Genomic DNA, 12,331 nt, shown 5'->3' with positions numbered 1-12,331 from the left:
TTTTTTTCTTCATGTTTTGTGAAGTAAAATTTAGCCCGATTTAGAGTTTAGGGTTTAGGGTTTAGGGTTTGGAATAAACCCAAAACACCAAACCCTAAACCCTAAACCCTAAACTCTAAACCGTTCGTGTTAAAAACTCAATCTAAATCCTAAATCTAAACCCGAAATCTAAACCCTAAACCCTAAATTTCTAAACCCTAATATCTAAACCTATAAACCCTAATATCTAAACCCTAATATCTAAACCCCAATAGCTAAAACCTCAAAATACGCTCGAAAAACACGATAATTGTTATATATTACTTCTTCGAGCGTTTTCCCGTCAAAATAAAAAAATTTATCACAAAGTGTCTCTACTAAATGTTCATATTTTCATCTCATCTATAATGTTCGTGAACAAAGTTTTTTCAAAAAACGAAAAAAAAAAAGTTTTTATTTCCCCCTGCTTTCCCCCGAATGGTTACTTCCCTCTTGATCCTACCACTATATATATATATATATATATAGTGGTAAGATCAATGAGGAAGTAACTAATTGGGGGAAGTGGGGGAAGCAATTATTTTTATTTTATTTTTTTCGTTTTTTAAAAAAACTTTGTTCACGAACATTATAGATTGGATGAAAATATGAACATTTAAAAAAGACATTTTTTGATAAATGTTTTTATTTTGACGGGAAAACGCTCGAAGAAATAATATATATATCAATTATCGTATATTTCGAGCGTATTTTGAGGGTTTAGATATTAGGGTTTAGAAATTTAGGGTTTAGATTTAGGATTTAGATTGAGTTTTTAACAAGAACGGTTTAGTATTTTGGGTTTTGGATTTTGGAACTAAACCCAAAACACTAAATCCAAAACCTTAAACCCTAAACTCTAAATCGGGCTAAATTTTGACAAAAAGTACTTCACAAAACATGAAAAAAAATGTTTGAAGATTAACATTCTTCACGATCAATATTATCTTGAATGTTAATTTTTTCAATCGTTTTCCCACATAAATAATAACATTCATCGCGATGTGTCTTTTTTAAATATTCATATTTTCGTGTGATCTTGATGCCTGAAAAATATGTAACGTGTGTGTGTGTTTGGTTTCGTTTTCTTTTCATAATGTGAAAATTGTTTCCATGGCGTGTACTATTTGAATTTGTAGATTGTAAGAAGTGTTGTTTTTATCAATGGAGTTGGTAAGCATTCTTGATATATTTTGTTAGTTTTTATATATATGCTATATATAGTATCATGAGAAATTGGCTGTTTAACATGGGCGGATTTGAGGACGTGCAACACGTGCGCTCGCACAGGGCCCATAATCCAAAGGAGCCCATAGTGTTAGTATTTAACCAAAATTTTTAGTGTTAACTTATTCGTACATATATTTAAAAATTTTGTATACAAAAAGGCCTTTTTTTGTTATTTGAATATGGCCCATATGAAAAATTAGAATTGACGGGACGGGACGGCCTGCTGTTTAAATGGACTGTTGGTTAAATGAATACATCTTCAAATTGCACCATATGATTCTTCTCTGTTGAAAATTCCATACTCATATTTTTACAGGAACCTGCTCCTGCTGTGATTTCATTGCCTACAGAGCTTGAGACATCCCCTTTCATACAGTTTCTCGAGACAAATAATAGTCATCCATCTAAAAGTCAACCCTCCTTTGATGCTCCTGCTACATTTGACAAATCTGTGCCGCCTGGATACTTGAAGTTATAAGTTTAAAGTGATGCGCACCCACCCAAGCCATGATCAACTTTTTTGAGTCCCAGATTTTGAGGTGTTGATCAACTTTTTTGAACACGGGCTCTGCTAAAGAGACCTATTTTGTTTGTTTGTTTGTTTGTGTGCATGGACCCTGTTATTAGCACACATGTTAGATTGTTCCACTTCAATTAAACGTTCTGAGCCGTCACTCGTGTATTTGTTCCGATTCAATGGTTTTATTACTGGCTTGGGTATATTCTGATTTACTATTATCTGTCTGTTAAATTTTAGACTGGTAGTGTACAGGGTTTATTACCAAAACTTTCACCATAAACGGCGCCCCGAAAAATTCTGACTTGATTAAACCCTAGAAACATAAACTTAAGGTATAATGAAATCAAGTCAAAATAAATCGTGATTAAACCCTAGAAACATAAACTTAAGGTATAATGAAATCAAGTCAAAATAAATCGTAATCTACCATAAGTTTAGTATACTTTATGCATCTTTGTAGTATGCATGATCTTTATTTGAACAGTAAGTTTAGTATACTTTGTTCTTGTGCTACAGATGTCTTCCTTTGTAACTTGACAGTGTCTCATTTCCTTCTCTAATGTTGAGTTTATTGAATTTCTTTTACTAGTTATGTTTGACAATTGTGGTATCATGTTAACTTTAAAAAAACAAATGATTTCAAAAGCATGTTAGTGTCAAACTGTGCCCACAAGTAAATTTGATTCATTGAAAGTAAGTTTTTATAAAGCAACTTCTGTCTGTCTACTCTAATCTTGGTACTCTGTATATCATTTCCCCAAATCAACTATTTTATAATAACTTGTACATCATGAAAACAAAGATTACATTGAAAACTAGGAATATTAACAGTGAAATGTAGTGAAATAACAACCAAAACAAAGTTTATTACTTTAGAGTACAACTAAAAATCTATAACGGAATAAAAGAGTAATGTAGATTTCAAAAATTACCAAGAGGATCCTTGGTGCATTTGGGACAAGTCATATTTTATCTAATTATTAAACAAATGCTAATAGCACACGACATATCCTCGTACGATTTTTAAACTCATGAGGAACCCTGAAGCAAATCACTCTTACTTCTCTCTCTCCTCATTCTGGCTTTGACTTTGACCCGTGACTTCGAAACAAGAGTTTTTACTGTGTTTATGAAATTCCCGACAGCCATTATTATAAGGAGGATTCCGCACGCAACCACCTGGATATCATCGAAGAATTTGGATATTCTAATTTAGTATATATATCATGATATCATTTAAGTTTCAAATAATGGTGAATTATATATCTAACCTGCCATTCTGAAATGACACCCAACACTGCGGTTTTCAACAGTAGCAGACCTACATACGCTTCAAAAGCCTACAAAAACAAAACACGCAGGGGTTGACTATTCTTAACACAGTTTATGCATCAAATTGTTTAATCAAAATACTTTTTCTAAATCCATAAGTGGAACTATATATGGGATATTTCAGTCATGAAAAGTTTCTAAGGTATCATTCAAGGCTGCTATGTTTAACCTTGACATTAACAAACTTCAGGTAACAAAATAGTTTGCATGTCCTAAATTTTCTCGTTAAAGTACAATCACTTTGTAAGATTTACCTGCAAGATGAAGAGTATGGGGTATAACAGCCATATTTGACCTTCAACTCCAGCAGTTTCTCCCCAAACAACGTCCATTCTTCTAGCCTGTAGTCAAATTTATGGTCTTCGATTCAACTTTCAGGATCAAGTTTTACTCAAGGTTGCAAAAATCGCTACTCAGGGAGTACTCGGATGTTGACTAAGTTTGAGTTTGACCGATTTTGACTTATTTTCCGAGTTTTGGCCGAGTTTCCGAGTAATCCCGAGTTTTAGACAAGTTTAACTGAGTTTGACCGAGTACGAGTAATACTAGTTTTACTCCTTAAAAAGATACCTTTCCAAGTGCAATACGTGTATATAGCCTTTGGCGTTGGTATCTATTCTGCAGAAGCATTGCAACTCCTTGCATAATAGCCCATTTCAAAAATAACTGTATACCTTTCTGCAATAAGGTGGAATCACAAAATAAGATTGTAATCAGAAACTGGAACCGAAAACTAAAGATAAGAACAAAAGAAAAGAACACTGTATTTACTATGATTAACAACCAAACACGCAAAGGACTACATCTCTATGTGTATTACTTCATTGTATAATCTGATTACAAGAGTGAATTTAGAGATAAAACAAGGATATATGAAAGATCAGGGAACCATCATAGATATTTCTAGAGCTAGAGAATTAAATGCAGGTTCATGTATTCTAACAAAGATTAAACAACTTGCGCCTATATATAACATATTATATGAGTACCAAAATAGACTAACCTGCTTCTGGGAGCAATCAGGTTCTCGCTCTATTTCCCATGTAAGACTGATGAGTGCCATGAGCATTGCACAATAGTGATGATATATCCACCTGAAAATTACATTACAGCTTTTAATTATGTTAAAATTCTAAAGGGCTTATTTGGAATACACAAATTTAGTGTGAACACAAACCATGGGCGTATGTCACTTCCGTTAACTCTTAAAATATTCTCTCGTAAAGCCAATCCTGTGTAGAGGTAGAGCAACCACGCCTGAAAAGTTGATATGAAAATTTTAGGTATATATGTTTCTTTGGATGTTAAAAAAAATATAATATACGTCGTTAAATAAATTTGCTACCACTAAAATGACTAATTATCTTAATACTGCAACTTCAAACAACAGAACCACATTCAAAACCACTACCTATATGTCTCATTGTCTCACATATTCACTTCCAAAAAGAGATACCAAACACCCCTTATATAATTTACGAAACCAAAGTAGATGAGTACAACGAGATTAAGAAAAAACATAATTATTACCTGGTAAAGCTGAACAGGCAATGCAGGAAAACATCCATCCCATAACCATGACCTTAGCAGCAATAGGAAAGATGGGAAAAATAGAAACAAATAAGCAGTCCTATCCTGATCATGAACCAAAAAAGAGGAAAAATTATTTGTGTTTTTAGTAATCAGAATAAAATGTTTAATACATATTATGGAATGATAATTTGTTCGCTGTTGCAAGCTAAATTAATTTAAAAAATAAACAATTACCAGGAAATAACTTAGCTACTATTTATCAGAAAATATAGGACACGATTCCTCTTGCATAACGAATGCAAAATATAACAGTACTTGAAAACAAAAATACCCTGAAATTATTGTATTCTTCTTTCACTTTTAACTGAACATCCTTTCTAGTAGCATACACATTTATTGGACCAAGAAACATCCTCAAAAATCTTCCTGCAACCAAAAAACACCAATTCAAAAAAAAAAACCTAACGTATTAACTTGAAATCGTTGACTTTTAACTAGATTCTACAACAACCCTAATCAGCTCAAACCACACCACCCTAAACCCATCACACAATAGGTCATTCAAAAGCTCCTGGGTCCAACCAGTGATCCACTTTTATTAAGAAACTTTTATTATGAATCAAGTTCCTACTTGCATAAGGTGGGTATTGAATCGAAGATACTTTCGAAAGAGACTATAAGACCAACTTGGGTAAATGGGTAAGGTTCCTACTTGCATAAGGTGGGTATTAAATCCGAGATACTTTCAAAATGCCACTACATGACCAACTAAGGTGAATAGGTAAACGAATAAGGTTTTCCGGTTCAACTACCTAGGAAAGGGTAGTGTTTCTACTCAGATTTACGCGACCTAATCGGGTTATCTAGTAACCGTTTTCGAGCCATTTCCATTGCCACCCATGACGTGAGGTTTGCTCGTGAGATCAGGTTCCCAACCACTAGACTATCCAACTATCTTGGGATCAGGGGCGGAACATATATAGGACAAAAGGGGTATCCGCCCCACTCGATTTCCGGAAGAAAAAAAAAATTTACACTAAAAAAAATTTACTAAAAAATAAGGTTTTTTTTTGTGTTTACCCCCATCGATTAGTTTCGACCCATCTCAGGTCGAGGTCAAGTTCCGACACTTGGGATGGTTACAGGACCAACTAAGGTGACGTTCAAACAAAAAAAAAGGACCAACTAAGGTTGTGTTTGATCAATTAATAACTTTAATACATAAAACTAACAAGTAAATTACCATAAGATTTACTAGGAAGAAACGCAGAAGCATCTCCTTCTCTCAATGTATAACTTGCTCTACTTAACTCTTCAACTAACTGTACATAAACAAAACAAAAGCATACATTTTTACCACTGAAAATCATATAAAATCAATACCCATATCATATCCTATCATATAAACAACAAAAAGCCTTACCTTTTCAGCATCTTTTGGATCCAAGTTTCCTTTTTTAACAGAAGAAGCAATAAAAGATTGAATCTTTTTAATATTTAAATCAAGAGCTAATGCTCGTTGTCTTAACGAGTCTTCTTCTTGTGAATTACGAGATATTAAAGTAGCTGCTGATTCTTGTAATTCTTTACTTTGTTCCACGATTCTACAAACTTCTTCCGCCGTGATTCTTTCCGATGAATTGTTGTTGTTATCAGCTCCGGCAACCCTCGTGGCGGCGGTGGAATCGCCCATATTTTCAATCAGATTGATCGATTATTAGTTATTATAATATAATAATGAAGTGATTGGGTGTATAAATATGTATAGTGTGTATGTAATTATGTGTTGGGTTGTGTGAGGAGTTAATGAATGGAGATGTGAAGAATCGGATTGGAGATTTTCCGGTGAAGAAACGGCGGTGATGGGTGGCGAATCTAAAACACACAAATCACATCATGATCCAGATGAAAAGTGGCTTATATTGATTTTTATAGTTGGATTTAAGTTGCACCTGCTAAAGAATAAAATATGTTTACGATTTACAATTATTATTATTATATTATTATTATTAATTATTAATATATTAATATTAATATTAATATTAATTAAAAGATGGTTAAGTCGCCATAGTTATTTTTGTAATATGGTTATGTTTCTAATATCTATATATTAAGCTTTTGTAATATGGCTATTAGTCATTTTTATATTCATAACTGTTTATAGTGTCAAAATTTTTACTTTAGTTGTATTTTGTGGTGACCATCAAAATCGTAGCTGTTATAATTCAGTAGGCTTATAACTACCTTTATGTGACAACCCGGAAATTTCCAACCAAATTTAAACTTTAATCTTTATATGTTTCCGACACGATAAGCAATATTTGTTAAGTTAAATTTCAAGAATTTTAAACTATGTTCATACATTCATTCAACCTCGACCAAGTTCCAACGATTCACGAACCATTAAACGAATATGATTATATATGTATATGTGTATATATATTATAACTTGAAACGTAAACAAAATATTAGATTAAATACTTTATATGATTGTATCTGTTTCAAAATATTTATCAATGGAATTAAAAGATAAGATCAAATGATTGAATTATTAGATATATTGAATTATGATTACAAGTCTCTGTTGAAAGGCCCACGTTGATTTGAGAAATCTTTTCATTTTAACAATATTCGAAAAATGGTAAAATGATTTATAAATAAGAACAAATTGTCAATCATTGAGAACTAGACAAAGGATAGTGGAAGATTGAATCTCATAAAGACTCGATTGATCTATTTAGTTTCAAACGTACAAAAACGTTTTCAGTTTAAAAAGAAATTTATTATTAAAACGTATATAACTTTTATAAATATCTAGAACCACTTTTGACAACTCATTACTTAACTAGTATGATAAAGATAACGATATTTATATTTTATTTTATTAAATATATATAACGATTTAAATTAATATTATATATATTTATACGCGTATTTTACGTACATTGTTTTATACTTTTAATATACTTAAACTTTACCTTTACTTTATTTTTACTTTACTTTAACTTTAATAATTTATACTTCAATAATTCACTTTAATTATTCATACTTTAATAATTCACTTTAATAATTCATACTTTAATAATTCACTTTAATAATTCATACTTTAATAATTCACTTTAATAATTCAAAAATCTATTATAAATAGAATTCAATAGGTTTCATTATTTCATAGAAACTTGAAAATATTTTTCTATAAACTCTCTCAATCGATTTACATATATATATTTACTCCGTATTATTTCAAGATATTATTAGTATACATAAAATATTACGACGGAGTGCTGTCCGAGTGATTTCGAAATTGTTTTTTGAGTAGGATAGGATTAAGGAAATTATGGGTTATAGCTATGGAGGTGATTGAGTATGGTTCATGGGTATGCTCGTGAGGTCAATATAGTGTTTATCATTTCCGTTGCGTCTACGTACCTTTCCTACAATATTGAATCTCAATATTGATACGTGAGTACTCATAATTTAACTTTTACATACTAATAGTGTATCCATGACTAGTGCTCGAGTATTTAGGATTATACATGCTTGTACTTTTGATATTGCCCTTAGACAGGTTAGGTTGAATCTTGAATTAGTTACACTTGCGGTTGAGATAAAGTATAAGATATGCATGTCCTTGGAAAGCTAGCGAAAAATTAAGAACTTTTCCTTTAGATATCGAATGGTTTCGAGGAACGGATTAGAAGTTATAATCAATTGAATTTTCGATATTTTTATTAAAAATGATTATTATTATCGTCGTTTTTATCGTTTTTATCGTCGTTCTAGTTTTATCTTATTATTATCATTATTATTATCTTTATCAATAAAATGGATTTATCATTAAAAATTGTTATTTTTTTAATATTATTACTATCGTTATTATCGTTAAAGTTATAATTAGTATTATTATTATTATCCAATTATTATTATTATTATTATTAGTATTATTATTATTATCATTATTAATATATATATCATTATTTAAAAATGGTTATTGTTATTGTTATTATTATTATTACTATATTATCATTAAGATAATTATTAGTATTATCATTAATAATGTTATAGTAACTATCATTATTAATATTAGTGTAATTAATACGATTACAATATAGCGTTTTCTCTAACGTCTTTTTCTCTCTCTCTGACTTGCTCCACCCCAAAAAAAGCAAACAACCACCTCATACATTTGAACACATTTTGCTCTTAGATCCGATCGAATTGGAAGTCGAAATCGTCATCATTATACTCGCAGCAATTTTCCGAACCTGAGAGTACAACTTTCGCCGACAAACCTCTCTCCACGCGCCGCCACGCGCTGCCTGTCAGGTCGCCGGAATAGTACTCCGGTCACTTTTTTTTTTTTTTTTTTTTTTTTTTTTTTTTTTTTTTTTTTTTTTTTTTTTTGCAGGGAATATTACCGAGCTTGGAGCAAAAGTCCTTGCGAACCAGAAACCTCGCTAATTTGCTATCTGCTCTGCTACCTCTGTGCCGCCGGTAGCCGCCGGTTGCCGGAACTCCCTTGTTCTTACAAGGCCGTGTTTGTTTTCTCTGACCCTTAACTTTTCTGTTCTACTACCTTTTTTGCACCTAACGGTGCTGTTTACACTTCTATTTGATTCTTCATTACATATAACTACTTATTATTTTTAGTTACATTTTTTTCCCTTATACCTACTGTTTTTCAACCTGTAGCTTTGATTTTCAACCTGTAGGAATCCTGTTATTCCTGTTACTACTTATTACGGTATTTGTTTTTTTTTTTTTTTTTTTTTTTTTTTTTTTTTTTTTTTTTTTTTTGCACTCTTGCTATCGTTAGCGTTTTTGCTAGTTGTTTCTACTGTGTCTTTAGCAACTCTTTTCTACTTAGTGCGCTGTTTATAGGGTAAGATTAACTCGTCACATACGCATGGTTACTTGAGGTCATGTCCTATTAGTTTAGGGGCGGGTAGGTCTAGAGGGAGTAGAGATACTCGCGTTAGGATTAGAGTAGGTAGTTGGAATGTAGGAACTTTGACTAGCAAAGCCCATGAACTTGTAAATACGCTACGTAAGAGTAAAGTGGACATATTGTGTGTTCAAGAGACCAGATGGAGGGGTGAAGAGGCGGTTGACGTGGACGACTACAGGTTGTGGTTCTCGGGTTCTAGAGTAGCTAGAAACGGGGTAGGGATCCTTATAGGACCCCTTTATAAGGATAATATTGTGGGTGTGGATAGGTGTAGCGATAGGATTATGTCGGTTAGGGTAGTTATCCAGGAGGAGACTTACATGGTCATTTGCGCTTACGCACCCCATGCTGGTTTAGGAGATGATGAAAAAGTTCGCTTTTGGGAAGCGTTAGATGAAGTTGTGAGGAGTTGCCCCGCCGACCACCGATTGGTTATTGGGGGAGACCTTAATGGTCATATAGGAACGATCTCGGACGAATATACGGGTGTCCATGGGGGCTTTGGGTACGGAGTTCGGAATGAAGAAGGACGATCTATTCTCGAATTCGCTGTTGCCCACGAACTGGTTGTTGCAAACTCCTTCTTTAGGAAGACGGAAGCACAACTAGCTACTTTCCACAGTGGGGGACATAGTACCCAGATTGACTATTTGCTGCTTCGCAAAGGGGACCTTAGAGCTTGCAGAGACTGTAGAGCCCTGACTACCTGGACTTGTTCCACCCAACACAGATTATTGGTCATGGACTTGGTTCTGCAGAGGCGGGTTACTAAAAGAGTGAGACCCGTCCAACCTAGGATCCTTTGGAAGAATCTGATTGAAGGGAAAGCCGAAACTTTTAAAACTTCAGTGTTGGAAAGAGTAGAGGCAGGAATGGATACCGTTACTCAAATGGACGCAGATCAGATGTGGAATAGGATGGCATCTGCTATTAGGGATGTTGCCAAGGAAACCTTAGGTGTGGCAGTAGGGACATCGAGAGGACATAAGTCTAATAGAGAATCATGGTGGATTAGTGATGAGGTTCAAACCAAAGTCGCACTTAAGCAACAGAGGTTTAAGGAGCTCATTACATGCCGGGACGGGACACGTGAAGATAGAACTAGGGCAGAAGAGAGGTATAAAGAAGCCAACAGAGAAGCTAAGAAGGCCGTTGCCCGTGCAAAAGATAAAGCGTATGAAGACTTGTATAGGAAACTAGACTCCAAAGAAGGAGCAAATGATATTTACAGGATTGCAAAAGCTAGGGAGCGTAGGAGGAGGGATATAGATAACATCAAGTTTATCAAGGATGAAGCCGGTCAAACCTTAGTGAAGGAAGAAGAAATTAGGAAAAGATGGGAAGGGTATTTCTCAACTCTTTTCGTGGGTGAAGGACCTGGGCGCCAAGAAGTTCCGCAGGACTTGGGAATAAGACAATTCCGGAACAACAGTTTCTGTAGGAGAATCAGGAAGGAAGAAGTAAGTTCGGCACTACGAAAGATGGGTAGAAACAAAGCTGTAGGACCTGACCAGATCCCAATAGAGGCGTGGCGGTGCCTGGGCGAGGATGGTGTCAGGTGGTTGACGTGTCTTTTCAATAAGACGCTTAGAAGTTATAAAATGCCTACGGAATGGAGACTCAGCGAGATTATCCCTATTTACAAAAATAAAGGGGATGCCCAAATCTGCGGTAATTATAGAGGCATAAAATTACTTAGTCATACTATGAAGCTTTGGGAGAGAGTGATTGAGACTAGACTTCGACGCGAGACTACGGTTTCAGAAAACCAATTTGGTTTCATGCCAGGGCGCTCTTCGATGGAGGCAATTCATATTTTAAGAAGCGTTATGGAGAAGTATAGGGAGAAACAAAAGGGCCTAGAGATGGTCTTCTTAGACTTAGAAAAGGCCTATGATAGCGTACCGCGAAAGCTGATTTGGAAGACACTTAATGTTAGGGGTATCCCAAGTAGATATATTAGAGCTATTATGGATATGTATGATGGGGCGAAGTCCTGTGTCAGGACGCCTGTGGGAAACACAGAGTATTTCCCGATAGAAGTAGGCTTGCACCAGGGATCGGCCCTTAGTCCTTTCCTTTTCGCTTTGATTCTAGACGAGCTGTCTCGAGGAATACAAGAGAACATCCCTTGGTGTCTGATTTTTGCCGATGATATCGTGCTTGTATCAGAATCAAATGAGGAGCTTAACAGAAGACTAGAACAATGGAGGGAGGCCTTAGAACAAAATGGGTTACGGATCAGCAGACAAAAGACAGAATATCTTAGGTGCGAATTCAGTAGGAGTGAGGATGAACTAAATGGTGGAGGGATTATCAACATTGGGGACCAGATCTTGCACCCACAAGAGTCGTTTAGATATCTAGGTTCGGTCCTCCACAAATCGGGGAGGATAGACGAAGACGTGACTCATCGTATTAAGGTAGGTTGGTTGAAGTGGAGAGCGGCGAAAGGGGTCTTGTGCGACAAGAAGATCCCACTCAAATTAAAAGGGAAATTCTTTAAAGTAGCTATTAGACCTGCCATGTTGTACGGATCAGAATGTTGGCCAATGACGAAGGCCCAAGAGAGAAGGATGGAAGTAGCAGAAATGAGGATGCTTAGGTGGACGTGTGGTAAAACCATGTTAGATAGGATCCCAAATGGTGTGTTTAGGGAAAACCTTGGAGTCTGTAGCATCATCGACAAGCTAAGGGAAGAACGGCTTCGATGGTTTGGGCATGTGATGAGGCGACCTCGTATTGCCCCG

The 12,331-nt window shown here is 34.7% G+C and overlaps 2 protein-coding genes across 2 annotated transcripts; one reads left to right on the top strand and one right to left on the bottom strand.

The window, feature by feature from the left end:
* Positions 1–2,556: 2,556 nt before the first annotated feature.
* LOC139871029 (uncharacterized) lies at positions 2,557–6,551 on the bottom strand. The gene is made up of 10 exons (XM_071858780.1): positions 6,057–6,551; positions 5,877–5,955; positions 4,965–5,059; positions 4,631–4,735; positions 4,278–4,357; positions 4,104–4,194; positions 3,671–3,778; positions 3,355–3,441; positions 3,040–3,108; positions 2,557–2,947 (listed from the first exon to the last, which is right to left on the bottom strand). Exons 1-10 carry the CDS (start codon positions 6,324–6,326, stop codon positions 2,798–2,800), a joined length of 1,134 nt encoding a protein of 377 aa, XP_071714881.1. The 5' UTR covers positions 6,327–6,551; the 3' UTR covers positions 2,557–2,797.
* Positions 6,440–11,652, top strand: LOC139900491 (uncharacterized). Its single transcript, XM_071883261.1, has 5 exons — positions 6,440–6,492; positions 9,042–9,170; positions 9,326–9,377; positions 9,515–11,041; positions 11,587–11,652. Exons 1-5 carry the CDS (start codon positions 6,440–6,442, stop codon positions 11,650–11,652), a joined length of 1,827 nt encoding a protein of 608 aa, XP_071739362.1.
* The last annotated feature ends 679 nt before the right edge of the window (positions 11,653–12,331 follow it).

Source organism: Rutidosis leptorrhynchoides, chromosome 1 (genome assembly GCF_046630445.1).
Source record: "Rutidosis leptorrhynchoides isolate AG116_Rl617_1_P2 chromosome 1, CSIRO_AGI_Rlap_v1, whole genome shotgun sequence".
NCBI lineage: Eukaryota > Viridiplantae > Streptophyta > Magnoliopsida > Asterales > Asteraceae > Rutidosis > Rutidosis leptorrhynchoides.
This window is presented reverse-complemented; position numbering and strand designations above follow the sequence as displayed.

What these genes read in the sequence shown, in the direction of transcription:
- LOC139871029 (XM_071858780.1), bottom strand. Translation starts at nt 6,326, where the DNA reads ATGGGCGATTCCACCGCCGCCACGAGGGTTGCCGGAGCTGATAACAAC. An exon ending in GGAAGTGACATACGCCCATG is followed by an intron (nt 4,195 to 4,277) that starts GTTTGTGTTCAC and finishes TGTAATTTTCAG; the next exon opens with GTGGATATATCATCACTATT. An exon ending in GTGTCATTTCAGAATGGCAG is followed by an intron (nt 2,948 to 3,039) that starts GTTAGATATATA and finishes GATGATATCCAG; the next exon opens with GTGGTTGCGTGCGGAATCCT.
- LOC139900491 (XM_071883261.1), top strand. Translation starts at nt 6,440, where the DNA reads ATGAATGGAGATGTGAAGAATCGGATTGGAGATTTTCCGGTGAAGAAA. An exon ending in TCCTGTTACTACTTATTACG is followed by an intron (nt 9,378 to 9,514) that starts GTATTTGTTTTT and finishes CGCTGTTTATAG; the next exon opens with GGTAAGATTAACTCGTCACA. An exon ending in GGAGAATCAGGAAGGAAGAA is followed by an intron (nt 11,042 to 11,586) that starts GTAAGTTCGGCA and finishes GTCCTGTGTCAG; the next exon opens with GACGCCTGTGGGAAACACAG.